The sequence below is a fragment of the Phalacrocorax aristotelis genome, chromosome 11 (genome assembly GCF_949628215.1).
Source record: "Phalacrocorax aristotelis chromosome 11, bGulAri2.1, whole genome shotgun sequence".
Taxonomy (NCBI): domain Eukaryota; kingdom Metazoa; phylum Chordata; class Aves; order Suliformes; family Phalacrocoracidae; genus Phalacrocorax; species Phalacrocorax aristotelis.
The window spans coordinates 15,329,654-15,356,267 of NC_134286.1; the positions used below are offsets into that span (position 1 = coordinate 15,329,654).

General features: G+C 42.5%; 1 protein-coding gene across 1 annotated transcript; it reads left to right on the forward strand.

The window, feature by feature from the left end:
* The first annotated feature begins 13,889 nt into the window (after window positions 1-13,889).
* On the forward strand, window positions 13,890-26,072 carry TMEM185A (transmembrane protein 185A). The gene is made up of 7 exons (XM_075107043.1): window positions 13,890-14,032; window positions 16,648-16,824; window positions 18,244-18,451; window positions 21,150-21,233; window positions 22,180-22,356; window positions 23,646-23,769; window positions 24,985-26,072. Exons 1-7 carry the CDS (start codon window positions 13,995-13,997, stop codon window positions 25,227-25,229), a joined length of 1,053 nt encoding a protein of 350 aa, XP_074963144.1. The 5' UTR covers window positions 13,890-13,994; the 3' UTR covers window positions 25,230-26,072.
* The last annotated feature ends 542 nt before the right edge of the window (window positions 26,073-26,614 follow it).

Below are 26,614 nucleotides of genomic sequence, written 5' to 3' on the forward strand. Positions count from 1 at the left end.
TACAGTTCTTCCTGACCCTCCCTGCACCTATTTCAGGAAACGTGCCTACGATTCAGGTAATGCTCAAAGAAATCACCCTGTCCTGAGTGCTTAGTGAGGGCAGGCAAGCACACTGCAGCGTAGCCCCCTAAGAAATAACTTTCGTGCACGTAAGCATTGACACAGGCAACTTCTCTAGTTACGTGGTGACTACAATAAAGAGATAAGGCCTGCAAACAGGGAAGCCTGTGTGAAAAGATGTCATGTAATACTACTGAATTCTTTAATGTGGATATCTGGCAAGGACTGGTCTATTATTTAAACATTTACAAACTCAGTTTTGTTTGCTGCATATTTTAGAGGGTATTTTGGATGGCATCCTCAGTGTAGTTACAAAATACAGTTGTTAAAAAAAAATAAATAATCTGACCCCGAATTGTTGTTAATAGTGAAAACTAACCAACCCTCTATTCCCCTGTTACAACTGCCTTGGAGGGGAAGTGAATAAGCTCATCAGTATTCAGGTATTGCTAACAGGGAGGTCACCTTCTTCTGTTAAGCAACTCTCCATTTCAAACATTAAAACCTTGCAATTAGTAATTTGACAAGGACACCAAAGTACAAGACTACTTGCTCTGACTAAAGTGATGTTTTCTACTTACAAAGCATGAGAGGAGTGATACCCGCGAAGGGGCAGATCCTGCCTCTCATGTACATGCAAACTGTGGGATGCAAAGCAAGTGTCGTAAAGGGGGAAGCACAGGGGAGGATAAGCAGGGATCTGTAATTAGGCAGAGCAAGGCAGAATTAAAAATTGCTCAAGGTTAGGATAAAGCCTTTTAGAAACTAGCAAGGACTTGCTACTCTTTAGGGTTCTTTTAATGACACTTTTCATCATGCTTGACTAAAACAGAACAGTAGTAATGCCAAGAGACATAGAACTAGCAATTGTAAAAGTGAGTAACAGTGACTTCTGACAAGATCAAATTCTTCCTTTCTCTACTATCTCCTTTCCTCACAGTTCACCAAGCCTGTCTCTGCAGGGCTGCTCTCAATCCCTTCAACCCCCTGCCTGTACTGATACTGGGGGTTGCCCCGACCCAGGTGCAGGACCTTTACTGCGTACACGGTAGGAGACTGGTTCTGTTACTACACCAGTAGTTTCCAAATTCTGATTTGCAATACAAACTGATCTACAGCTACCCATGAGTAACACTCTTTCATGTGCTGAAAATGGCCTGCACCTCCAGAAGCATCCCATGAGCATGCCAGATATGACCCCAGTAGTCAGCAAGCTCCACAGCAGGCTTTCTGGTCCACCAGAAGAAAAATTCTTGAGAACCACATTTCCACAACAGTCACTTTCCAATTCAATACATAACAGATCAAGGTACAACCCACAATGTACTCAGAAAGTGGCATTACCCTGAGTATGACTGCAGGATGGAATAGCTTGTGCCTGGTTACTAAAATAATGATTCTATATTTCATTCTTTTGTTAGTATAAAAGGAGACAAAACTCAAAGATTATTTCTGTCTAATCTGCATCCTTGATCTCCTACCATAATAGCTGTCAGTGTCCCGGATCCCAAAGGCCCTATGCTGAGTTTACTCAGCACTTTTAAGCATGACACTTCAACAAGGTAACTAACACCATCATTTTCCCTTGAGTCAATGAGACTTAAAGATGTTTTGCAGGAGGTGTTTGATGAACAGCTCAAACTAGTATGCCCTTTCCAAACACTCTTTTTCCCATAATTTGTCAATAGCATTCTGTGGTCCCAAAGCTTCAGGTAAAAACCACAAAAGGACAACTGTGTTCTAGTATGTGTTTGTTCAAGATAAATAATATCTCTGATCACTTTTTACATAAAGGACTTTCACATGTACCATGTTAAGTCACAAAATGAAACTCATGGGCCACCTTTGCTTTGAAATGCTCTAGCAGCAATAAGCTTTGGAAAACAGATTTGCTGGGAAGAGGTAGCCATAGTGATAGTGGGAGCAGCAGGATATGAAAATACAAAATCCATCAGAAATTAACTGGAAAACCAGGGGAGCAAACTAACGAGAAAGCCCCTGCAGGTCTTAAAAGGTGAAACTGAACATAAATTGTAACTTTATAAGCATCTGCAACCAAAAATAAGTATTGATCTAGCTGTCAGCTTTCATGAACATGATAATGTTGTAAGCCTTCTTATAAAAATAAATAAATAGAAACCACTTTGCACATGCTCAGCAGAAACTCCAGCCTCAGGTGAGCAAAATTTTCTGCTGCTCCAGGCAATCACAACGGAGGCGCAGACCCAAGGAAGGAGCAGTTGTGATCTGCTTACCCCTCTGCAGTGCTGCCTCATGGGCTATGCTCCTGTCTGCCTTTGGAAGCCAGCAGGCCAGGGAGTGTGGAGGCAACTGGAGGCTAAGCTTTCATGCTATTTCAGTGCTTTGAGCACAGAGGCATTTGTTTCTTCACTAAGATTATTTCTTCCCTTTGATGACAGGATGGAATTAAATAACAGGGAAAAATGGGAGACAAACAGATTATTGGCCCAAACTGTGGTCACCTATTTTGCCCATTTAGAACCCAAAATTCGGGTTATTTATTTTGTCCATCCAGAATCTGATTTTCCAAACTTTTTGTTGTTACATAACCCTGTAATACAGGTTCGAATGAGCGTAGCTCCTCATCACTGCTACTGCAGGTGTAAGCGGACTAGGTCCCAGGACCTCCCACACAGATACCCAGTGCGAAAGGAATGCGAAATGGGGAAAAAAGGACCTGTGAAGCCTGCCTTGTACTCACACATGCACAGGGTAAGATTCAATTGCCTTAAAGGAAAACATTCTTTCTCTTCCTGAAATTCCTTGACTCCTTCACAGGATACCTTTCACCCTCAGCAACAAAAACATACACATAATGATGCTTCACTAGACAACCCCAACTTACTGCAGGAATCCTGTGGGGAAGATCAGCAAGTGATCATGTCATTGAAGACTGCTTTGCAACAGCTCGGCTGTGTGAGAATACCAATACTTTAAAATACTTAGGTTTTTTTCATGACAGTTATACACATTCACTACAGTACAAGTTAAAAAACAAATTCCTGATAGACATATGTGAAGCTGAAAGCCCAGGAAAGATAAATCACCTCATGCTGTTCTCTTACTTAGTCATCCTTTGTGAGTTTGGACTTGGTAATCCAACACTCCTCTTTGGACCACTGAGCTGGAACTTTCTGATTTTTCTCTTATATTTAATTTGGACAGCTCCTAGATGATTCTGAAATGTCGTCTTACTAGATCTCAGACCCGAAACCAAGGTAAAATAAAAACCAAACCCCAAACTCATCTCTTTGGTCTTGTTCACTTTCATTCCCTGTTTCCCATCCAATTTTGTTAACAATTGGCTTCATGGGTGAAACATCAGAGACTTAAGTGAGTTGTATTATTTTTAGATATTTTTGTGTGTCTTTTCAATGTGGTGAGATATAAGTAGGTCCTTGTCAAAGAATAAAATGCAGCAAGTAGCTGGTTACTGTTTTATCTCTGTAAAAGCCATGTAAATTTGCCACATCACATTGACATTTAACCTGATCCTTTTCCTTGAATACCTTGCAGAAGGAGCTATGTTATATCCCATTACTGATAAGATGAAGCCTGATTTATCACTGTCTTGCATCACTGGCTAACGTATATGTTGCACAGTTTACTACATCAGGGTGCCAGTATTTTAACCCACATGCTCTGCTGCTGCAAATTATTGCACTGCTGTGAGGCATGCTGAACTGAACTCACCTCTTGTATACAAAATCTGTTATTTGATTTGGTGGCATTTAAGCATATATCTTGTGTCATCTGGCTTGACTTCCGAAAGAAGCCCAGAGGAGCCATGGACAGAAATCTCATCTGAAGTCAGTGTTATCCGGACATGCAGATCCTTGAGATTCTTGGAACACCTGACCTGTGTCAGTACTAAAGTTCTTAATCTGAATAATGCTTTAGGTAAAATTACTAGGTGCCTTTACTTAGAAAAGGAGGAGCATAAATAGTTAGAAGCTTAGTGTTGCATGCAGAACTCCCATCAGTTTCCCTAGTCATAATATGATAGGCAAAATCAGTTCCTTCTTGGTGAAAGGTTCCATTCCTAGTGCAATTTCCTTAGTTAAAATACAAATGTTTAGGGAAGACAAGAGCTCCTCATTTTCATAACAGTTGACAAGTCAGTCTTTTCACATGAATTATCAGGTCACGGTAAAGCTTAAATTGCCTTCCCGTCATAACACGCAGGACTGATCAAGTAGAGGTGGAGTAGAAGTTAACAAAAATCATAGCAAATTTAGAGAAAACACAAGCAGAATTGTACCTCAATTTTAAATTACTTAGAAACCTCATGTTAAACACCTCTATATTTTTCAATTATAAGAACACAAATTATAGAATTAAATTACTTTGTGTTAGACTAAAGTGACGGTATTAGTCAACCACACAATGAACTTTATAGCAAAACCGTGGGAATTTTATATCAAATATTCTACCTGTACAATCAGTCCACTCCTAGTTTATGGTATTAAAAGTAAATGCAACAGTTAAAGGTAAACAAAAGAGATTGCTGTATTTCTATTATATAAACTACTTCACGGATTTTTTCCCAATTGTTAATTTATACAAGTTCTTATTCAAAAATACTGCAAATTAAATGTTCTCTTTTCTATTTATATAAGGACATTTCTGCTGCAGATACATTTTTTTTGGTAATAATAAACATGAAAAGATTTTAAAATAGCAAAGAAATATGATGCTTTGATATTTAAAAAAACTGTTTGGTAAATTCTAGTCATAGAATGAAGTACTGCAGGGCAGAAAATCTGCACTTTGGTTAGGTGTGTTTAGAATTTGGATGACTATTACTTTTGGCAATTAAACAAGAAAAAAAGTGTGAGCTGAAAGAAAATATGAAAATCAGCACTGGGCTAACTTGAACAGACAAAGTTCAATAGCGATTAAAAAACCAGAACTCTCCAAGGGATGCGACAGGAATATCAATGAAGACGTCACGTAGTGACAGTGTTTGAAAAAGCCATTAAAGGAAGCAAAAATCAAATCTCACTAGTTCCTGGATCTGTTTACTTTTAATTAATGAAGAAAACGTTACCTAAAATACTTGATTAATATAGCCCACTGGTCAAACTAAAGAAATCTAAACCTGGGTCAGGTTGACCTGTGTCCTCCAGTTGATAAAAAACAGACTTCCCTTTGACTTCATTTGAGTCAATAAGGATGCCACCACCACTGATTTTTATAACAGCCACGCTGGGCTCCCGCTTCAATCACCATAAAGCACAAAGCTACTGGGGGGGTGGTTTGTTGGCAACGATGTAGTGAAAACTCCAGTGCTGTAGAGAGATGACAAATTATCTGGCACAGGAATTATGCCAAGAGTTAGAAACACAAGAAGGGAAAACCATGCTGCTTCAATGACAATTAAGAGGTCACTGAAATTATCCATAATTCTAAATACTCATGACACTGGCAGATATATTAGCTATGGCACCCACAGCACTGATTTGGTATGAGAGGAGGGCCTAGGAGACTTGGAGGTTATTCTTACTCTTTTAAGACTGATAGCATCTCTAATACCTCCCTGTGCATATGATAGCAAAAATCTGCTTTATTCAGTTTTCTGTTTGGATAGAGCTCTCTTAAGCAGTCTTTGTGTCTTGGAGCTAAATATCTCTCAGTTGATGTCTTCCTGAAGAGATTGCTTCCTTCTTTTCTCAGAATCATATCTCCACTGAGAAATTTATGGAAGTTCCATAAATGGTTTTGTGTTCAGCTGGCCCAAGTAGCCTGATAGCACAATAAGGTAGAAAGTTAAACAACTGCAAATAAAAGTCACATTTTGTGCAGGATACTATGCATGGGTTTTAAGAACAGAACATCATATTAATTTTGTCAGGATAATATGTGTGATCTGATCCACCATCAAAGCCTAATGAGATTAAGAAGGCCTTGAAGGAAAGCATCAACTCTGATAAATCACCATTATTAGGAGATTGACAGGACTTTTTTACAGAGCAATGATCCAATGCCTTCTTTTCCAGCTTTATGTTAACAGCTCCTAAACACAGTGGAAGGAAAAGGAGTGGCAGAAAGATCAGGCATAGAGCATCATAGTGAGTGAAACTAGCTGAACAGTTTAAGGCAGAAAAGTAGAGTATATATAATTAAACTCATTACTTGTCTTCCTGTTGAGAGGAAGCTTATTTAAACAAGTCATGTTCCATGCTCCCTTTCTTATGGAATCTGTCTTTTTCCTGTCTTGCCACAGCTTCAAAGTTATTAATTTTTTATGATGCTCTGTAAAAAAATCCTGTCAATATAACAATTAATACAAAAATGTCTCTCTGTTAATATCATATCACCTGTGAACCAGAAAAAGGGCAAACAGATCATCGTAAATCTCAAAGGAATCAAGTTAGAATTGCAAGGCAGATTGTTTCACTTACCTAGAGGTCAAAGGTGTTGCTGTTGTTTTCTCATTATCTACTCTTATACAGAGCTTTTCATAAAAAGTATCAGCTGTTTTCTTGCAGCACTATAAAATTTTGCATCACATTGTGAAGGAACATGTGGATTAATTGCTAATATAGGGAAAGTAAATAATTTTCATTTCTATGCTCTTAGATTTACCTGAAGGTGAACTGATGGGTGGAGGTGACATCAGAGTCTTCTGTCTGCATACCATGTCATTTTCATTTTCATTTTACAAGGCACAACCAAAATGAACAGCATCCTGCACTAGCAACACCTCAAACTACTTTGCACTGTCTCTCTTGGGTGTGAAAAGCCACAGCAGTCTTGCGAATGGAAGTTACCATATTGTGTAAAACTTCCCAGATGCAAATAAAATGTCTTAAAAAAAAAAAAAAGAAAGACCACCTGAGAAAGTTAAAAGCCACGTAAAGAAACTTACCAGTCAGGCAGAAGGAAGCAAAACCGTTTAATACGGCTCTGATTAGAAACAGCACTCACTAGGGGTTGCCAGCTGCAAGACCAGGCAGTGTGAGACAGCGATTTCCCTGGGTATGTACACACACATGCACACAAGCACAGGCCCCCTGGCACCCAGTACCTGTCTGCCCTGGGCTGGGCGCTGCCTCCAGCCTCCCAGCACAGCTCACCCGCATTCAGACATAGTCATTGTCCCTAACCCTATAGGCTGGTTTTGCCTGGGACAGAGTTAATTTTCTTCACAGTAGCTAGTATGGGGCTGTGTTTTGGATTTGTGCTGGAAACAGTGGTGATAACACAGGGATAGTTTCATTCCTGCTGAGCAGGGCTTGCACAGAGCCAAGGCCTTTTCTGCCTCTCACCCCACCCCAACAGCAAGTAGCTGGGGGTGCACAAGGAGCTGGGAGGGGACACGGCTGGGACAGCTGACCCCAGTTGACCCAGGGATATTCTGCACCGTATGATGTCATGCTCAGCATATAGAGCTGGGGAAGAAGAGGGAAGGGGGGGACATTCAAAGTGATGGCGTTTGTCTTCCCAAGTCACTGTTACACGTGATGGAGCCCTGCTTTCCTGGGGATGGCTGAGCACCCACCTGCCCATGGGAAGCAGTGAATGAATTCCTTGCTTTGCTTTGCTCGTGTGCGTGGCTTTTGCTTTCCCCATTAAACTGTCTTTATCCCAGCCCAAGAGTTTTCTCACTTTTACTCTTCTGATTCTCACCCCCATCCCACCGGGGGAGAGTGAGGGAGCGGCTGCGTGGGGCTTAGTTGCCAGCTGGGGTTAAACCACGACAGTCCTTTTTGGCACCCGATGTGGGGCTCGAAGGGTTCGATTTAATGACAGATTTGATTGGAATGTGCTAGATTGAATTTGTAGCTGTTATGGCTGTTTAGCTATTAATTGACAGGTTTGCTTGCCGTGGGCCTTGCTTGCCTTACCGTGTATTACAGTTCAGTGTTCGTTAGCGGCTGCTTTTTGCTTTCGCTGCTCGCTGTCTGTCCTGCTGTACTGCTTATCATCCTACTCTGCTGTGCCTGGGAACACTCTGATAACAGCAGTGGCGATGTGCCTGCGCTGGCAGATGGCCAAGGGCATCGCTGCCGTTTCTGTGCTGCTGCACTGGACAGGCTGGAACTCCAGCGTGAACGCGAGTCGAAGGGACTGTGACCTGTGCATGAGGCCACGAGGGAGCAGGACACCCCGAAGCATCTGTGGCCGTGGAAAAGGCCATGCCAGAGCAGGTGTATCTCAAATCATCTGTGGCCATGGTTATGTGTGTGCCCCAGCAGGTATGCCTCTGAAGGGCTTGTGGCCAAGGATAAGTCCACACTGGAGAAGGTACACTTGGAAGCATCTGTGGCTGTGGATAAGCCCATGCTGCAGCAGGTACACCTTGGAGCATCTGTGGCTGTGCATGAGGTCATGCTCAAAGCATGTGGCCATGGATAAGCCCACGACAGAGCACCTGGAGCCATTGCAGCCATGGGTAAGGCCATGCTGGAGCAGGTCTATCTCTGAAGGCATTGTGGCCCATGGAGAAGGCCACGCTGGAACGGGTGCACCTCAAAGTGGCTGTGGCTGTGGATAACTCCATGCCACAGCAGGTACACTCCTGGAGAGACTGTGGTGCATAGATAAGGCTCCACTTGGATCAGGTACACCCCTAAGGGACTGCAGTCTGTGGATAACTCCCAGCCAGAGCAGGGACAAGGGGAGGAGTTCATTACAATATTAAACCCAATGGTCTGGCACAAAGGGACTGGGGTGGAGATTGGAAAAGCATTACATTTTTGTAAACCCATGTTTTGAGATGCATGTTATGGGAATTACTATAGCAGAAACCCCTTGTTGCTAGCCAGGCTGGGAGCAAGGGGAGGAGTTCATTGCAATGTTAAAACCTGTAACCTGGCCCAAAGGGACCAGAGGTAGAGATTGTAATGGTTCTACATTTAAATTGTTGTAACCCATGATTTGAGTTGCATGTTATGGGAATTACTGTGGGAAGAACGACGCGAACCAGCGGACGACAAGCCTTAGAAGAAGTACTGCAAGCACATCAGTGACCCAACCTGAGCTGGCTTTGGTGCCCAGTAACTCCACACAACACACCACCTCTCCTGTCCTGAGTGACCACCATAAGAGACGGAGCCCAAAGTCATGGACTGAATGAACTCAGTGGACATTTTGTGGACATTTGTGGACACTTCACAGACATTTCACAGGGGTGATCCATAGACTAAGGGAATGCTATCTCTGTATTAGATCAAAGGATGGGAAGGGGTGTGGTGGGTAATAAGGATGTATCGGATAGTGTGGGACCTGAGCATGATGTAAATGGTATGGAATAAGGGGTGGAGAATGTGCTAGTTTTCACTGAGGTAGGGTTAATTTTCTTCACAGTAGCTAGTATGGGGCTGTGTTTTGGATTTGTGCTGGAAACAGTGTTGCTGTCACCAGGATGTTTTCATTCCTGCTTAGCAGGGCTTGCACAGAGCCAAGGCCTTTTCTGCCTCTCACCCCACCCCAGCAGCAAGTAGCTGGGGGTGCACAAGGAGCTGGGAGGGGACACGGCGGGGACAGCTGACCCCAATTGACCCAGGGATATTCTGTACCATATGATGTCATGCTCAGCATATAGAGCTGGGGGAAGAAGAAAGAAGTGGGGGACGTATTTGGAGTTATGGCATTTTTTCTTCCTAGGTAACCATAACACGTGATGAAGCTCTACTTTCCTGGGGGTGGCTGAACAGTTGCCTGCCCATGGGAAGCAGTGAATGAATTCCTTGTTTTGCTTTGCTTGTGTGCATGGCTTTTGCTTTCCCTATTACACTGTCTTCATCTCAACCCCAGAGTTTTCTCACTTTTACTCTTCCGATTCTCTCCCCCATCCCACCAGTGGGGAGTGAGGGAGCGGCTGCGTGGGGCTTAGTTGCCAGCTGGGGTTAAACCACAACACCCTACAAACATAACAAAGGATTGCATGGAGGATGAACAGGATGGTGAAAGGGAGGAGTACAAGGAAGACAGCCATTGCCACCAGGGACACCAGGGCTGTATGTTCCCAGGTGAGGGTGGGAAACTGGGGTGCAGCAGGAGGCACTGCAGTACATGTGGACATGTGCATCTGTGCCACACATGCCAGTTGCATGCCAGGGAGACCTCTGGGGCCCCCATTCAATCCCAGCCCTGCCTGCAAATTTCTTTCCACTATCTTTTCTGTGCCTGCTGCATCTCCCCTGCACAGTGTGGCTTTGTTGCTTGCCACCCAGTGTGTTTGTCAGACCCAACAGCAGCTGCTAAGAAGGCAGATCTTAACTTTTGCTCTGGAGGAGAGAAGAGGGAAAAGTCTACTGTCTTATAGGGGGCTAAATTTACTATGTATTTCCTTGGGGGAAAAAGCAGATAAAGTGAGTGGAGGTTTTCTTAGCTGGGACACCTACAAGTTGGCTGTTTTCTTTCTGTCTAGTTACCTCTTTTTTTTTTTTTAGCTTCATCTCTATCATGTTTTCTGCAACTTGGGATTTCTTTCCTTGTTCTTTGTACCTTGTTGGAACTATTTTGCTGCCTGGGCAGTCAGCCAAACATTGTAACTGCAGAAGAAATCTTTCTTGATTTACTCCTACAGACCTTCTTGAATGTTCTTAGAAATGGCATGCTGCTTTATTAGCCTTCTGAATTATTAACAGTTCTCAAGTAAAGATAATTCCTTGTTAATATTATTTTGACTTTGGTTTATGCTTGCATCTGGCTGAGGATAATGCTTACAGGTGCTGTCTTGTCTGGTAGCTTCTTTATGTGTTGCAGTAGATGTATTTTATCTTGGCTAAATACATTATGCATAATTGTTGTTTTTTCCAAACTAGTAGGGCTCAACTTTTGAAAAAGCAGAATGAAAACCGAGGTTTTAGTTTCCAATTTCTAGTTCCTTAGAAGCTTGTCTACTGCCCTGCTACAGTTCCTATCATACAGGCACTTTTCATCTTATCAGTCTCTGGACACTGCCTAGCCCTCATCTTTCCCTTTCTTTCTCTTTTTTCTCTTATGTTCTCATGCTTTTCTCTCATCCTGATTTCTTACCAATCTCCTCAGACACCCACCCCACTGCCGTTACTTGTGCTGGCACGTCCTTCCTTTCTTATAGCCTTTGTCATACCCTTGCCTTATCAGAGTTGAATATATTGTGCAGAAAGCTCCTGGTGTGGAAGTCTGTCAGCTATTTGTGCTGTTGCCAACGGAGTTAAAACTGTATCTACAACTTGCCAGTGAGTGTTTCCATATGAATCACATCTTTGTGTTGATCATAGTAGCTAATGAATACTGCCAAGGGCTACAAGTAGCTGTGGCATTTAATAAATCACATTGCACATAAGCCTATCTTCTTAGCTGGTATGAATTACCAGTCCTGTTAGCACTGGATGAAGACTTAGACCATTTACTTTTCAGTCCTTTTTTCATCTTTCTGCAGAAGCTGGAGCTTAAGATATGACTCTTTTATTAGCATTTCACTTGCAATGTTATCTTGATGAGTGAGGAGCTATGGCGATTTTCAGTTCAGAAAGAGTCATAAGATGATGTATCCCATTAAAAAGTCATCACAGAATCTGTCCTGATCTGCTATATAATATCGCAACCATTGTTAGTCAACCTTATTGACTTGAGTTTGATTAGTATATATCTGGCAGAGAGGCATGTGGACTTCATTTAAAAAATGGAAAAAATCTCCTATTTCTCAGGCCCATTTGTTCCAACAGCTAATTACTTTCACTTAAAAAAAAAAAAAAAAAGACAAAACTAACACCAGCTCTCTCCTCTAACCTATATTTGTTTAGCTGAAGTTCTCAGCCTTGATTCTTGTTATGCCTTTCCTAGCTTGGCCAAAGTGTCTTTTGGTACCTAATATTTGGCTTTGAGGAGGTACATACATAACATAATAAAGTGATCTCAGTGTCTTTGAAACACATTCACCTCCTTATGACAATTTTTTCTGAGCCTGTAATCACTTTCACAGCTTTTAATCACTGTCTGCACAACTTCAACATTCATCTTGATGCAAAGACATTTAAAAGGCTGATGTGATCAGTTCCAGAATAGGCAATGAAAGTAGTTCTCAGCCTTTTTAGAATGGATGTTTTTCCTTTTTTTTTTTTTCTTTTTTCTTACTGTACACATTGATTCATATGTAATGAGGAAACGTATTGTATGGGGAGTTTCTACAATAATAAACCAGAACTAAACTCTTGAAATCATGTCCACAGAAGAGGAATTAGCGATAATAATGTGGTATAAAAGAATGCTGGCAGAAAAACTGCCTCCTTCTTCATGTTACTTTTGTAAATCGGGCATGTGTACAGTCCAAGGACAAATCTAACACATGAAGACTGCTCTAAGTTCTTCAGGCAACTTGCTGGGTAACAATAATAATAAACAAGTTAACCTATTTTTTTTCCACCTTTAAAATAACACTTTGAGGTTTCCTAGTAATTTTTCTGGAGATAAATTTAAATAAGCATTACATATCAGTGCCCTAAAAGTCAGCTGGACATTTTAACAAATATAGTGAGGTGAATGTTTCCAACATGAGTATACAGAGGAGAACCAGCCATATAAAGGGTGGTTTCAGAGGGGCACATCCCTAGGCGTTATTCCAAAGCAAAGAAGAAAATTTCTCCAAGACTTGTATTGCTACCTGTGCTTCTACCACCTAGAAAGAGTGAAGCCCACAGTGGGTAGCATACCTAAGTCCAAAACCACTTCTTCTGTCTCCTTAATTCTCACTTTCCCTGGTATCTTCCCTTCCAGCAGCTTTTGTTACTATTTTGTTTTGATGTAAGAATAGCCTGTTCAATCCGTTGATGGCCAGATATCACTATCAGTTAATGGGAAGGTCCCTGAAGACAAGAAGACACTCACGATGTGTCCAAATGACGTGTGATTTCATGCTATAAAAATAATATGTCAACTGCCATGTCACAAATTGCAGCAGAAACTAAGTAGCAGAGTCACAAACAAAATCTGCCTCCAGACCCTCTGGCCTTGGCTTCAGTACTAGTTTGAAGAATGCCTGAGGAGGATTTCTAGTAACACATACAAGACAGTGTAAGCTTACTCAAGCGTGAAGTAAAACACAAACAAACAGGTAACAAATATGACATTTTGAATGGATTCAGAACAGATTATCTAAGCCCATATTTTTAAAGGATCCAGGCACAGTGCTTAACTTCTGAAACACAGTCCCAAATTTAAAAGGAAATAACACAACCCGAGATAAACATTGCTGACGTGGCCCCGGGGTTCCAAGGAGTGGCCGTTCCTTCACGTCTCTCCGCAGCAAAGCCTCTTGCCGGAGCCTGGATGTGAGCAGCCAGCCGGCCACCCAGGCTTTCCGAAGCACAGAGTAAACACAGGTTTAAGTCTACAAAGGAGCTGGATGGAAACGCGCAGTTTGACATAACGTATGTTGGGGTTTTTTTTCCAGTCAAGGCTGCAGAATTGTGCCAGTCCCTCAAAACCCTTTGTAACATAAGCCAAAAAAGGCCATGCTGGTTCCTCAAAACAAAGTTAACTGGGGTTTCTTTTTAATATGTATTTGAAACGTTTCTCGGTCAACACTCGATTTTAGCAACTTTTAGTAGAGCCGTTCCCCTAACTACCCATTTAGGCAGGGTTTAGGTGTGCCTCAGGGTAACGCCGTGCCCTAAGGACTCCCGAGCCCGGCGGGGCGGGGCGAGGGGCGGGGCGGGATCCTGGTACCGCCCCCCGCCTGGGGCAAGGCCCGGCCCATCTGCTGGCAGAGCCGCGAGCCAGCGCAGGGCGCATGCGCAGTGCTGGCCTGTGAAGCCCTGCAGAGGCCCGCCGCCGTCGGAGCCTGGCGCGCATGCGCGGGGCTGCCCGGTTCCGGGCTGGGGGGGGCGGAGCGGCGAGGCGAGGCCAGGGCCGGCTCCGGTGGCGGCCGCGCCATGTGTGCCTGGTAGAGCGCGGCGCGGGCGGAGGGTTGAGCCGCGATGAACCTGCGCGGCTTGTTCCAGGATTTCAACCCCAGGTGAGGGCGGCCTGGCGCCTAACGGGCGGCCTCGGGCCGCGCCGCCGTGCCAGGGCCTATTCGGCGGGCTGCCTCCGGTCCGCTCGGTGGGGGAGCGGCACCCGGTCCCGGCGGCTCCCGGTCCCGGCGGCTCCCGGTCCCGGCGGCTCCCGGTCCCGGCGGCTCCCGGTCCCGGCGTGGCGCTGTTGCCGGGCGGGGAGGCTCTGCTCCCCCGCGCCGATAGCGGGACGCGTCCGGAAGCGGCGGGGCGAGGCGGGGCCGGCGGCGCATCTCCCCGTGCCGCCACCCCCGCCGCCGGGCCCGGCCCCGCTGCCCGCCCTCCGCCCCGAGCGGGGGTCCCGGTGCGGCGGCGTTATCGCGGGGAGCGGCGCTGGCCCGGGAGCTCTTCGGCCGAGCTCACCTCCGGGGGGCTCTTCCCCGGCTCGGGGCGGGGTCCCCGAGGGGTGGCCGCCCCAGCGCTCGGGGGTCCCGGGCCGCGCTCCCCGGGGCTGGTCGGCCCTCGGGGTGTCGGCGAGCGCCGGCATCGGGTTCGCAGGCCCCGTTCCAGTCATCTTTTTTTTTTAGCAAGCAGCTTTCTCAAATTACTCCGAATCTCATTCTGCTGTTTGAATTTTTCAAGCTGATGGTTCGGGGTGTAAGGCTGCACCCTGGAAAGCCACGCGGCGGACCACGGCGGGCGTTTGGTCTGTGGTAAAGGCTCGTTTTTTGCAGGCACGTAACAATCCCGGTCTAGACGGAGAGAACTGCTGGTGGTGGTTCTCTTCCAGTTACCAAGATGATAGTTGCTACAACTTGGGCTTCTGCGGTCTTGCCAAGCAAGTACAGCTACATGTAACCTTTAAAGCAGCTGAGAGAATGAGTTGAATTTTACTGGATTTGCTGTTACCTGGTATTTTAGTACCACGGGATAAAGGCCCGCAAGTAACTGTGCGGGGTGGTGTGAAACACTGAGGCTCCTGGAAGAATCTTGCTTGTGAAAGAGGCCTTACCTGACTGCAATAAGAAAAAGCTGCAGTCGGTCATTGAGACAAACAGAAGGGGAACCAACCAATGCTTCGGGAAACGCATTGTTGCGGAGAGGTTGAAATAAACAATGTAAATACGTGTGGTTGGAAGCAATGGAGAAGTAGGAAGAGAAGTTCCAGAAGCTTATAAAGTTATTGCGAAGCAATGCTTGCAGCTTACTTGGATGTCGTCTCGATGATGAACGAGCAAGCTGAACGTTGCACTTGTGCATATAACTTAATCTTGACTGTTCTGATGTTTTCTGGAATACTCAGGGAGCACTGGTGTTCTACCACATGGCATTTTACTTCTGAATTTATTGAGGAGCCAGGGAAAGTACAAATTATACAAATACTGAATGTGGGAAAAGTATGAAGAGCCTAGAAGCTGAGGGTTCTCTTCACTGCTGTGAAGAGTGACTTGTTTTATATCATCCTACCCTGAGGCAGTTATATCAAGCACGTGAGGAGGTGCTGACACAGGAAAACAGCCTTTTCTTACTAAGGGGCAGCTAAGATCCTTGTTCTGAATAGAGACAAAGAATCTAAATGAGGCGGTGCTGATCTAACGAACATTTTATTATTTGATGCGAGTGAAAGTGGGTGGTTTGAATTGTGCTGTTGGAGTAAGGGTGGTAGTATTCCCGAGTGGTGCTGCTTTACTCTGTAGCAAGTATTTACTCTGTTCCTGAAGTCATCCATGTTTCAAAATACATATAATTACTTCACTGAAGTGGTGTTGAAGCCTAATTACGTGTTCTGTAAAGCAGTCTCTGATCCCCTGGTGAATGGGTGGGTGACTTTTTCCCTTCCTGTAGTGTGAGGAAATCATATACTGTGTAATTATTTTGTCTGGTTTTTTGTGGTACAAGCAATTGCTGTGCCACTGCTCTCAAGTATTCCTGACAGGTTTATTCATTCTTAAGTTGACTAGTTTATAAAATATATGAACGTAACTATTTTAAACTTATTATTGTAAGTATCATCCTCAGGATTCCAGTTAGGAACTTTACCCTGTAATCAGTAATGTTGTTAAAAGTTTAACCTGTTTCCCCACCCCCCCCAATGTTGCTTTTTTTCAACTGAGTCCAAAAATAAAAAAATCCTCTGGAGTCTGCCTTTTTACAATATGTGGTGGGTTTTAGTCTTTAGTTAAAAATAGTGTGGATAAAATTACATAAATTATGTAACTTAATTTTGAATGTCAAAGAACTATCTCATTTGGTTTGTGTGAAAGAACACGTTTTCTAAAAACATGTACAGCTGGTGTATTTCCGAGCCTCCAATAGTGCAGCTCTTGTCTGGATCTGTGTGGGAGGGGACTATTTATAGGTGTCCATTCATTAAGTTTGTCATGCAAGAATGCTTTTGATGTGTTCCCTTGAAGCAATGGTTTTAGAAGTGAAAGATGACGTATGCTATATTTATGATGAAATATTTGACTCTTCAGAACAGATCTGATTCTTGGCAAAGAACCTGGACGCACGTTTTCTGTTAGGAAGTATCCTGATGAAAGCTAAGCTATGACTGATTTTCTTGTTCTCTATAAAGTTCATGTTAAGTTGTGTGCCTTCATTTCTGACTTTGTGGGTTTGTTTGTTTGTTTAACAGCAAATTTCTTATTTATGCCTGCCTGCTGCTTTTTTCTGTGTTGCTCTCTCTACGTCTGGATGACAAAATTCAATGGAGTTACTGGGCTGTATTTGCTCCCATATGGCTGTGGAAGTTAATGGTGATTGTTGGTGCCTCAGTGGGAACAGGAGTATGGGCCCGAAACCCACAGTATCGGTAAGTTGAGGACCTTTATTTTGCAAAACAGAGGGAACATAATGTGTTTTCCATACTGAATCAAATTCATAAGTAGGTTTTTTAACAACATGAGATATAGTATCCAGAAGGTTTGTTTTTAACATATTTAAAATAATTATCGTAACCTGTAGTGTACACAAACAGCTCTATGCAGCTATGGATGTGTTAATCCTGGTTGCAACAGTTTGTCACAAGCTTCAACAATACTGTCTTTGGGAAGCAAAAACTTCTCATGGAGTTACATTTTGTGCTTTTCTGTTAGAACATTGAGAATTCTTTGCTTTAGTATAAGCCGTGTAGAAATATGTATCTTCATATGTACTAGGAATATGTGATATTTAGTTGGATTATTTTCTAAATCAGTTTGCTGAAACGTACAGATCAGCCTGAAGAATGTTGATTTTTCCCTGCCCCCGCCTTGGTGTGCATATAACCTCAGTGAACATATGGATCAATATTCAGCAATTTTTTAATATGCAGTGAACATAAGGAATTTTTTTCAGACTGTAGTTGCAGATTTGTAAGAAATATTCAAGTAGTTCAATACACTAATATGAGCAGATGTGTAACTTTTGCAAAGTAAAATGTTTGTGGGAACAAATCCTGTAAATGCCGTTTCATTTTTGTCAAAGTTGTTTAACGTTGGTATTTTAATTGTCAGCGTAGGGTAAAATAACTTTCAGACCTTTGAATACACCAGCTTTTACTGTTTTGGTAATCTGAGTAGTGTGATGTGAACCTGAACATACTACGGGAAAAGAAAAGCTGCCTTAAATGAAGTGCAATAAATTCAATCCTATTTTCTATCTACGGTGAATATTAAAACTTCTGTGCACAAGTCTCATTCTGATAAGACCTGAACGACACAATATAGTCTGTTTGCCCCTTCTAGTAAGGGCTTTACTCATGTAGGAGAAAGTGTGGTTTCTTGGTGTATGCTGTTATTTTATGGGTAGTTAACTTTTTAGTAATAGATTATATTCTGCTGCAATACACTGATTTTGGTGAATAAAGAAGTTCTGGGGGAAGATGTTGATCCAATGAAAGCTGATGCAGGAACCGAACAGGTGGTTTTTAGACTTAGCTTATCTCCAACAGCCTGCATGATACCTGAGTGTTTACGTAGTAGCAAAGAAATCCTGTTTTTTCTGCACAGCTATGGAATCCTTAGGAGATTTCCATGTTGTAAAAATCCCACTGCCCATTTTGAGTAAAATACTTTAAATGTGCAGCTTTATGGGCAAGCCATCCTGTTGTGTCATCATTAGGTGCATGTTTATTAGAAACTTGTTAATATCTGAAACTTAACAATTGTAAACAAAGTGTCTTGGGATGTTTGCAGGATAGTGTGCTTTCTTGCTGAAAAGTGAACCGAATGCTTCCTTATCCTCTCTTTAGAGCAGAAGGAGAGACCTGTGTGGAATTCAAAGCCATGCTAATTGCAGTGGGCATCCACCTGCTGCTGCTGATGTTTGAAGTGCTGGTGTGTGACAGGATCGAAAGAGGAACCCACTTCTGGCTTCTGGTCTTCATGCCGTTGTTCTTTGTATCTCCAGTGTCAGTTGCAGCTTGTGTGTGGGGTTTCCGACATGACAGGTCTCTGGAGGTAACGCTTCATTTGCTGTGTGTGCAGCTTGTGGCAGTGCAGGACTCTTCATCAGTTTGGTTACAGTTCGTCTCTCAGGGAAGCACAACATGCACGACTGCATCAGTTTAATTGTTTGCACTGAACTGCTGGAGTGAAATACCAGAACTGGGAGTTATTGGGAATAAGCTCCTCAGTTTTCCTAGGGTTTTTTTTCAAGTACCAAATAGCAGCATGTTTTAAACCTGCCTTTTTATTATTGTTTGGCAAAATAACTCCCCCCAAACTCTGTAATATGGACTAATACTATTGGCTTAAACAGAAATTAGTGAAGTAAATTCCACTGACAGCACTCTCCCTAGGCAGAATGGGTGCTAGATAATATGGGTTGAAAATTTCTTGCTGTCCCAGTCTGCCTGCTTAACCTTTAATTTGGGAATGCAGATGGCAGGCATAAACCAGTAGGTTTTTATTTTCTGCTTCTATCTTCTTTCCTCTCTGACTTGCTCCTTTTGGTTTTGGAAGACCTTCACAAGGATTCTCAAGATCTTCCCACAGTTCTGATATTTTTCAATAAATTTAAAATTCCTGTTGAATTGATACTATTTTAAGGGGTTTGGGTTTTTTCTGCTATGTCCTCAAACTACCCCAGAAAAATTGCAAAACAGTTTTTCAGATGAGGTTCAGCTTTTTCAGAGTTTTGAATTTCAAGGGACTATTTCTCTAACATTAACGTAAGCCCAGCGTGTCTCTCTAGAGAGAAACAGTTTTGGTAAGTTATTGTTAAGATGGCTGATACCTTAAACTATTGATTCAAAAATATTACAAATAGAATTTCATTTTGCAGAGTTCTATTCACAGTTAATCATTCCTAAAAGTAAAATTTGTGTAGAAGTGCTTGCCTTCTACTGGCTGATGCTTGATTACCCCTTGATTTACAGATTACTGCACAGCTGCTAAGTACTGGCAGAACAAATTGGAATCCACTCACCCCTAAAAGGCAACAGCTGTCTCAAAGAAAATTACTTATCCAGTTGAACTGTCAACTCTTTTACTATTTTGTGATCTTTCTTTTTACTCTGGGGAGATTTCATTATTTCTTTTTCATTAGCCAGAAGCATAAGAGAAGCCTGTCTTTAATCCAGGATATTAATTTGTGGCATGAGTAATCAAAGTAGTGCTTAATCTATTATTATTTTCATTATTATTTAATCAGAAAATATATTGTCTGCTTGTTTCTATCCTGAAACTGATCAGGTGATCAGTAAGTACTTAGTGGGTTTTTGTCTACAGATCATGGTGGGCTCAGAAAAAGCTTTCTTTTGTGTCACACTATTTTTACACTCAATAAAGCACCATTTATTTAAAGCATATTTAATTCATTACATTTTGAATCTAGCCACTCCAAATGTACTTGCCATGTATAGCTAAAATGTTAACGTGATTCTAAAAATGACTTATAGCAATAGATCCTCTGGTTTGGTTTTTTTCACTTCTCTGATTGCTCTTGGAGTTTCCAGGTTGCCTGGTCTTATGCTTGACTGTGGAGTGTTTTGGTGCTTTCTTCATTTGACAAAGCAAGTGGTACAAAATTATTTTAAATCTACTTTTCCAGTCTTTTTAAAGTAACCTTTATTTCAACAGTGAAGACTTCAGCGCAGCCTCTGAAGTAGGCAAGTGCCTGCTGCCTGTTGGATTTTTGGCTGCCTGTACTGTGAATTTCTAAGGCATTTATCCAAGAGATCATAGTACGCAATCATGTGTTAGCAGACATAACGTGCTACATTTCACAATCTGAGAAATACTGCATTTCAAACATGCCTTAAATCCCTACATGTTTTTTAAAAGTGGAAGGTGTTTCTAACTTACACTCAAGAGCTTCAGTTAGTCTTTTCAGCTAATAATTCTGTTCCATTTTTTTGAAATCCCTGCCTGTGTAGGGTTGCCCATAAACTTCAGAATCACAGCCTTGCCAAGTCTGGCAGTTCATTGTTTCACTTCATTCAGGTTAGACACAAACTTAATATTTTTGCAGTATTATTTAGGGTTATTTCTCATAGTGGCAAGCGGGACACATGAAAAGCTTTCACTAATATTTTTAATGCTTTTCTGTATCGCCTCAAAACCCAAGTGTCTGTAGTGGCATTTAAAATATCTCTGTTATACAGTAAATTATTGAATTTGGATGTCATCCTACACTGTTCTATGTATTTTCACCCCCAGATAGAGCTCGGACTTTTAGACTGGACTCTTGGTAGTTAAACCCATGTAACTTTCGTCTTTACTGCAAGTACTAAATGATATCTGTAAAGATAGATTTTGCTCATTTTAAATTGCAGGACTTTTTACGGTTTGTTATCTTGATTCTAGCCCTATTTCTTATCTGAAGAAAACAGTTGAAGTTGTTTTGCAATGGTTTACCTTTTTCAGTTTGGCTTTTCTTATTTCTCTAATCACTCTGAGTGGGGCTGGTAGTGCTTTTATTCTTTTTAAATACCAGGAACGTCTTTCCTCACGAGACAGCTGCCTCCACAGGTACTCTTCTAGGATCATAGCCTCCCAGATTTAGGGATGCTTAGTAATATCTAATGTAAATGCAAATGATGTTCCATAGCGCAGTGATAAGTAGAGAGTCAGAAAAGCCCTTTGACAGATTCTGTGGTTATCTTGGAAACAGCTTTATCATGCTAAGAGTTAACGAATGTATTTTCTTTTCTAGCTGGAAATCTTGTGTTCAGTCAATATTCTACAGTTCATATTTATTGCACTCAGACTAGACGAGATCATCAGATGGCCGTGGCTTGTATGTAACAAGTGTTTTCTTTCTATCCTCGTGTAAATGTAGAATTTCATAAAGGTGTTTGCTATAGGGAGCAGTTAATGTATGATTGGAGTCCATGATCACATTTTTGCTCGCCTAAGGATCCTTCACTGAAGGTCTGGCGTTTCATTTGGTGGTCATGGGAAACGGAGCCTGTTCTTTGGGCATTTCATCCTTTGGGGGAGGGGGACGTGCCGACAACTGCAATTAATCTCTGATTAGTTGTTGGAAGGAGAAACCCTAACCAAGAGTTTCCAGTGGGAGCCCTAAACTAGCCATGAAAATGATGGGTGAGTTAGGGAACGTGTGGGTAAATGTGGTGTGGTAAGTAACTAGTTGTATTTGCTGTGTTACCATGCATGCAAATCCAGTTCTTGTGCAAGTGGTCACTGTCAAAACTGTGGCGATCTCCTGTCCTAAGTGCCTTTAGAATGCAAAAGCGCTGTTTCTGTGTCTGGGTTTTTGTAAGCTGCCATAAAACTGAAACTGGTGTAATTATGACTGTCCTTTTGATTTTCCAGAAAACTAGGAAAAGGAACTAATTTAGAAACTGTTTCAGGGGAGGTGTCCAGTGTAGAAAATCCTTGCTAAAATCAGGTACTGGTTGCACCCACGTAAAAATCACAGAAGTCTTATTAAAGCTGAACTACATTGACTTAATTTGAAATTGTTTCAGCTTGGTAGCGTTTACAAAGCTAATTGAGGAACCTGAAGAGCTGAGATGGCTCATAACAGCGCATGCAATTTGTGAAGCTTTTCTGTTCGAGATTATATTAGTCAAAGAGCATCAGACTTAAGTCTAATCAAGAAAAAGAGATTTAATATGTAGACTTGCTTTAGTTAAGACACCCCACACCTGTAACAAAGGGAACTGGTAAAATGTATCCTTGTCAGGGGAGTGAAAGCAGTAATTTTCTTTTTCTTTCAGGTTGTTTGTGTTCCACTGTGGATCTTGATGTCCTTTCTGTGTCTAGTAGTGCTCTATTACATTGTATGGTCTGTTCTCTTCTTGCGCTCTATGGATGTGATTGCTGAGCAGAGGCGGACACATATAACCATGGCTGTCAGCTGGATGACAATTGTCGTTCCACTGCTCACATTTGAGGTAGGAAAAAGCATAATGAGTTCTATGTACCTTGTTCTTTTTTTTCTGAGTGACGAATGTTGCTGTGTCTCTTTTTGGACTTACTCAAATGAGAATACTGCTTTTTGTCTTGGGAGAAAATATGAACAGCAGGTATGAAAAAAACCCAAGAATTTTATGTTTCTTTAAAGTTTTTTGAGTAAAATACACACTACACTGGAACTGTGGTCTGGTCCTGTTCAGTATCTTCGTTGATGATCTGGATGAGGGGATTGAGTGCACTCTCAGTAAGTTTGCAGATGACACCAAGATGGGTGGTGGGAGTGTTGGTCTCCATGAGGGTAGGAAGGCTCAGCAGAGGGACCTGGACAGGCTGGATCGATGGGCCAAGGCCAATTGTGTGAAGTTTAACAAGGCCAAGTGCCAGGTCCTGCACTTGGGTCACAACAACCTCAGGCAACGCTACAGGCTTGGGGAGGAATGGCTGGAAAGCTGCCTGGAGGAGAAGGACCTGGGGGTGTTGGCTGACAGCCGGCTGAGCATGAGCCAGCAGTGTGTCCAGGTGGCCAAGAAGGCCAACAGCATCCTGGCTTGTGTCAGCAACGGTGTGGCCAGCAGGAGCAGGGCAGGGATGGTGCCCCTGTGCTCAGCCCTGGTGAGGCCCCACCTCGAATCCTGTGTTCAGTTTTGGGCCCCTCAGGACAAGAAGGACACTGAGGTGCTGGAGCGTGTCCAGAGAAGGGCAATGAAGCTGGTGAAAGGTTTGGAGAGCAAGTCTTATAAGGAGCAGCTGAGGGAGCTGGGGTTGTTTAGTCTGGCGAAGAGGAGGCTGAGGGGAGACCTTATCACTTTTTACAGCTACCTGAAAGGAGGTTGTAGCGAGGCGGGGGTCAGTCTCTTCTCCCTAGTAACAAGCGATAGGATGAGAGGAAATGGCCTCAAGCTGCACCAGAGGAAGTTTAGGTTGGACATTAGAGAAAACTTCTTCACAGAAAGGGTTGTCAAACATTGGAACAGGCTGCCCAGGGAGGTGGTTGAGTCTCCATCCCTGGAGGTATTTAAAAGAAGGGCAGATGTGGTGCTTGAAGATATGACTTAGTGGTGGACTTGGCAGGGATAGGTTAGCGGTTGGACTCGATGATCTTAAGGGTCTCTTCCAACCTTAATGATTCTATGATTTTATGTTCTGTGGAGGCCAGTTTCCTTCACCAATGTGTGAAGCTTAAGATCTGAGATCATTGTATGTTTTTAGAAGCCTGAAAGTGGGTATTGCAATTCAACTGACACTATGTCATTATTTTGCCATTTAGATCTTACTAGTACACAGACTGGATGGGCACAATTCTTTCTCTTTTATACCCATATTTGTTCCTCTCTGGCTTTCACTGATAACTTTGATGGCAACAACATTTGGACAAAAAGGAGGAAATCACTGTAAGTATTTAAAAATCACAGAAGCAGGTTGAAACTCAAGGCTTCAATGTGCTTCATTAAGATTTGCATTTTCAAAAAGGGCTTTTTGGTATATACTCTGTCATGAATGCAGATGTGTCTGTTGTTTTCAGGTGATTTTCAGTCAGTTTTTACTGTTCATAGTCTCTTGTGTTTTTTTTTTTCTTATGCCTATGAGAGCATGACCTCTGCTTGGACTCAACGTGAAATCCCAATGGCATTTTAATTGTGACTTAGCCTTTTATCCCTCCTTATTTCCACGGCTTTCATTCTCACAGAACGTGACTGGATCTTTCAACTCTGGGTTCTGGAAAAAGCGTAGCACCTACCTTTTTTATTTGTCATTTGTCCTAGTAGCCTGAGCTAGCATTCTCTCTCTTCTTTGGCCAAACCTCTGCCAAAAGATGGGTTGTGTGGGATCTTCCCTGGCAAACGCTTAATACCTTGCTTCCATTCTGTCCGAGAGATTTGACTCGGGCAGGCTGTTCTTTAAACACCAACCTTTGGTATCGGTTAATAGAGGAGTGCCATCTGCTGAACTACACATGCTGCTTACTTAAATGCTCTTGTTCCAAGTCTTTGCATATAACAAAACGCAGGACAAACACAGAATGTGTACCGCTTTCTAATCTAGCATGGGTAATACCAAGATGAGATACCCCTGGCATCACATCATACTTGGCTAACAACAAAAGTGTCTGGAGAATACTGAATATATGCACTTACTAACCTGTGTCTGCCTATGCCATCACATTCCGTCTCGTATTGTAACCTATATGTATCAAACAAATGTTGGCATGAACGTCTTCCCATGCGGCACTGATTGTGTTGGTTGAGATGCAAAGTCTTTTGTGTTCTTTCTCTGTGTTCTGATGAGACCTGACACTGTTTAACATGTGAAGTGGACTCTTGCGGTGGTAGTATAGCTGTAACTTACAGACATGGATAGATGCACACAGACATGTACACGGAGGCATGCAAATGCATGTATATATCCTCTGTGTGTGTCTGTGTGTACATAATCTGAACTGTAATGTTGTATGATAGGTGTAAGTAACATTGAGAAGCAGCACGAACAAATTTTATATTGTTCCTATGCAAACAATCAAGAGAACTTAAACGAGATTGCATAGTTTGCTTACTTAATTAAATTTCCATTCTGTCCTGCAGTCATGTGAAATTTTTTTTTTTTTTTAGGGTGGTTTGGAATTCGCAAAGACTTTTGCCAGTTCCTGCTTGAAATTTTCCCATTCTTACGAGAATACGGAAATATTTCTTATGATCTTCACCATGAGGATAATGAGGAAACAGAAGAAACACCGCTGCCCGAACCACCAAAAATTGCACCAATGTTTCGAAAAAAGGCTGGCGTGGTCATTACACAGAGTCCTGGAAAATACGTGATTCCACCTCCCAAATTAAACATTGATATGCCAGATTAAGATGACAGTAGCATATTAAACATGCACTGGGAATCCACAGACAAATGTATTTCATCTCACACCTTGTCCCAATTACTTCAAAATAGCTATTGCTGAATCAGTGGCTTTGATTACACAAACCGGAGACGTTCAAGATAATCGGAGAGCTTTGCCAGAGATACATGGTGGTCTAATTTGTGAACCTTTCCGACAGGCTGGTTGCATGCTTGCCTGTATAGTATTTATATGAACATTTTAGCAGTGTAATATATTGTTTAAAAGTCTTGTGTACAGTACGAGGATTATCTGAAAGTATTTTTTTAAAAACCCTGTATGAAACGGCTATCCTATTCCAGGGGTCTTTGAGGTCCTAAATATACACTTTGCTTTGCTGTCTGTTTTAAATGCTTTGGGGATGTACCTCTCTATTTCTGTTTCTGGTCAGCCACAATCATTGTCTTAATCACAGAGGCACAGCAGTGTTGCAGGTCTCAGACAAGACTGGGAAGCCTTTTTGGGGGGAGCGGAAAAGAATGTATAGCAATTTACATGATGTTTTACAGTTAGCTATGTAAATTTGCAGGTAAACGTTTCAACTTTTGCACTGGCTGGGGAGTTAAGTGCTGCTTCTGTTGCTTTTCCAGTTTCATGTTTTAATTCTTCTTGAGCAGCATGTATACCGTTCTCCTGTTAGACCAGCTGTTTAATAAGCTGGTCCCTCTCATGTAGTGCGTGCAGTCTATGCCAGAAACAGCGCTCGTGGGTTTTACAGCTGTCAGTTAGCTGCTGTAAATACCATAGCTTGGTCCTCCTTACCAACTTTGTGTTGGTGTAAATGATTAAACTTCTCAAGTTAGGAACTCACTGGTGTTGGTATAGCATTTTCTTGTTTGAAGAGAGACCTCCTTTGACAGACTGCTTTGGACTTCCAGGTGCTTTAGAAGGAATTTAGTTTTTGAATCCTATACTCCAGTAGCTTGTAACAACGGATGTCAGACGCTCCCCCATTCTTGCAGGTGCTCTTTGTGTTTAGGTGAACCTACAGTTCAGGTAGGTTACACGCCACGGATCGTGTTTCCTTAGCGTTAGCGTGGCAATGAGAGTGAAGAGTGTATGGACAGTTCTGCATGTGTGAAAGGTACGCTCCTGAAAAACTTCAGAGATGTGGCGCTTTCATTCCTAACACTGAAGACCTCCCTCTTCCTCCCTGTGGACCAGCTACTGGCTGGAACCCAGCACAGCACACTCCTATCTCTGCACTTAACATTTCATTGCGGTTTTATGTACTTTCTGGCTCGAGTCCAAAAACAAAACAAATTTTTAAAAAACTCAATTAAAAGCAACAAGTGCTATCTAGCACTTGCTGCTGCTGCTTTGTGTTGCTCTGTGGTGTGACGGCAGCGCAG

Excerpts from the sequence above, each read along its gene's own strand:
- TMEM185A (XM_075107043.1), top strand. The coding sequence starts at position 13,995 with ATGAACCTGCGCGGCTTGTTCCAGGATTTCAACCCCAG. Across the intron at positions 14,033-16,647 it reads TTCCAGGATTTCAACCCCAG|CAAATTTCTTATTTATGCCT; the intron begins GTGAGGGCGGCC and ends TTTGTTTAACAG. Across the intron at positions 18,452-21,149 it reads GACATGACAGGTCTCTGGAG|CTGGAAATCTTGTGTTCAGT; the intron begins GTAACGCTTCAT and ends TTTCTTTTCTAG.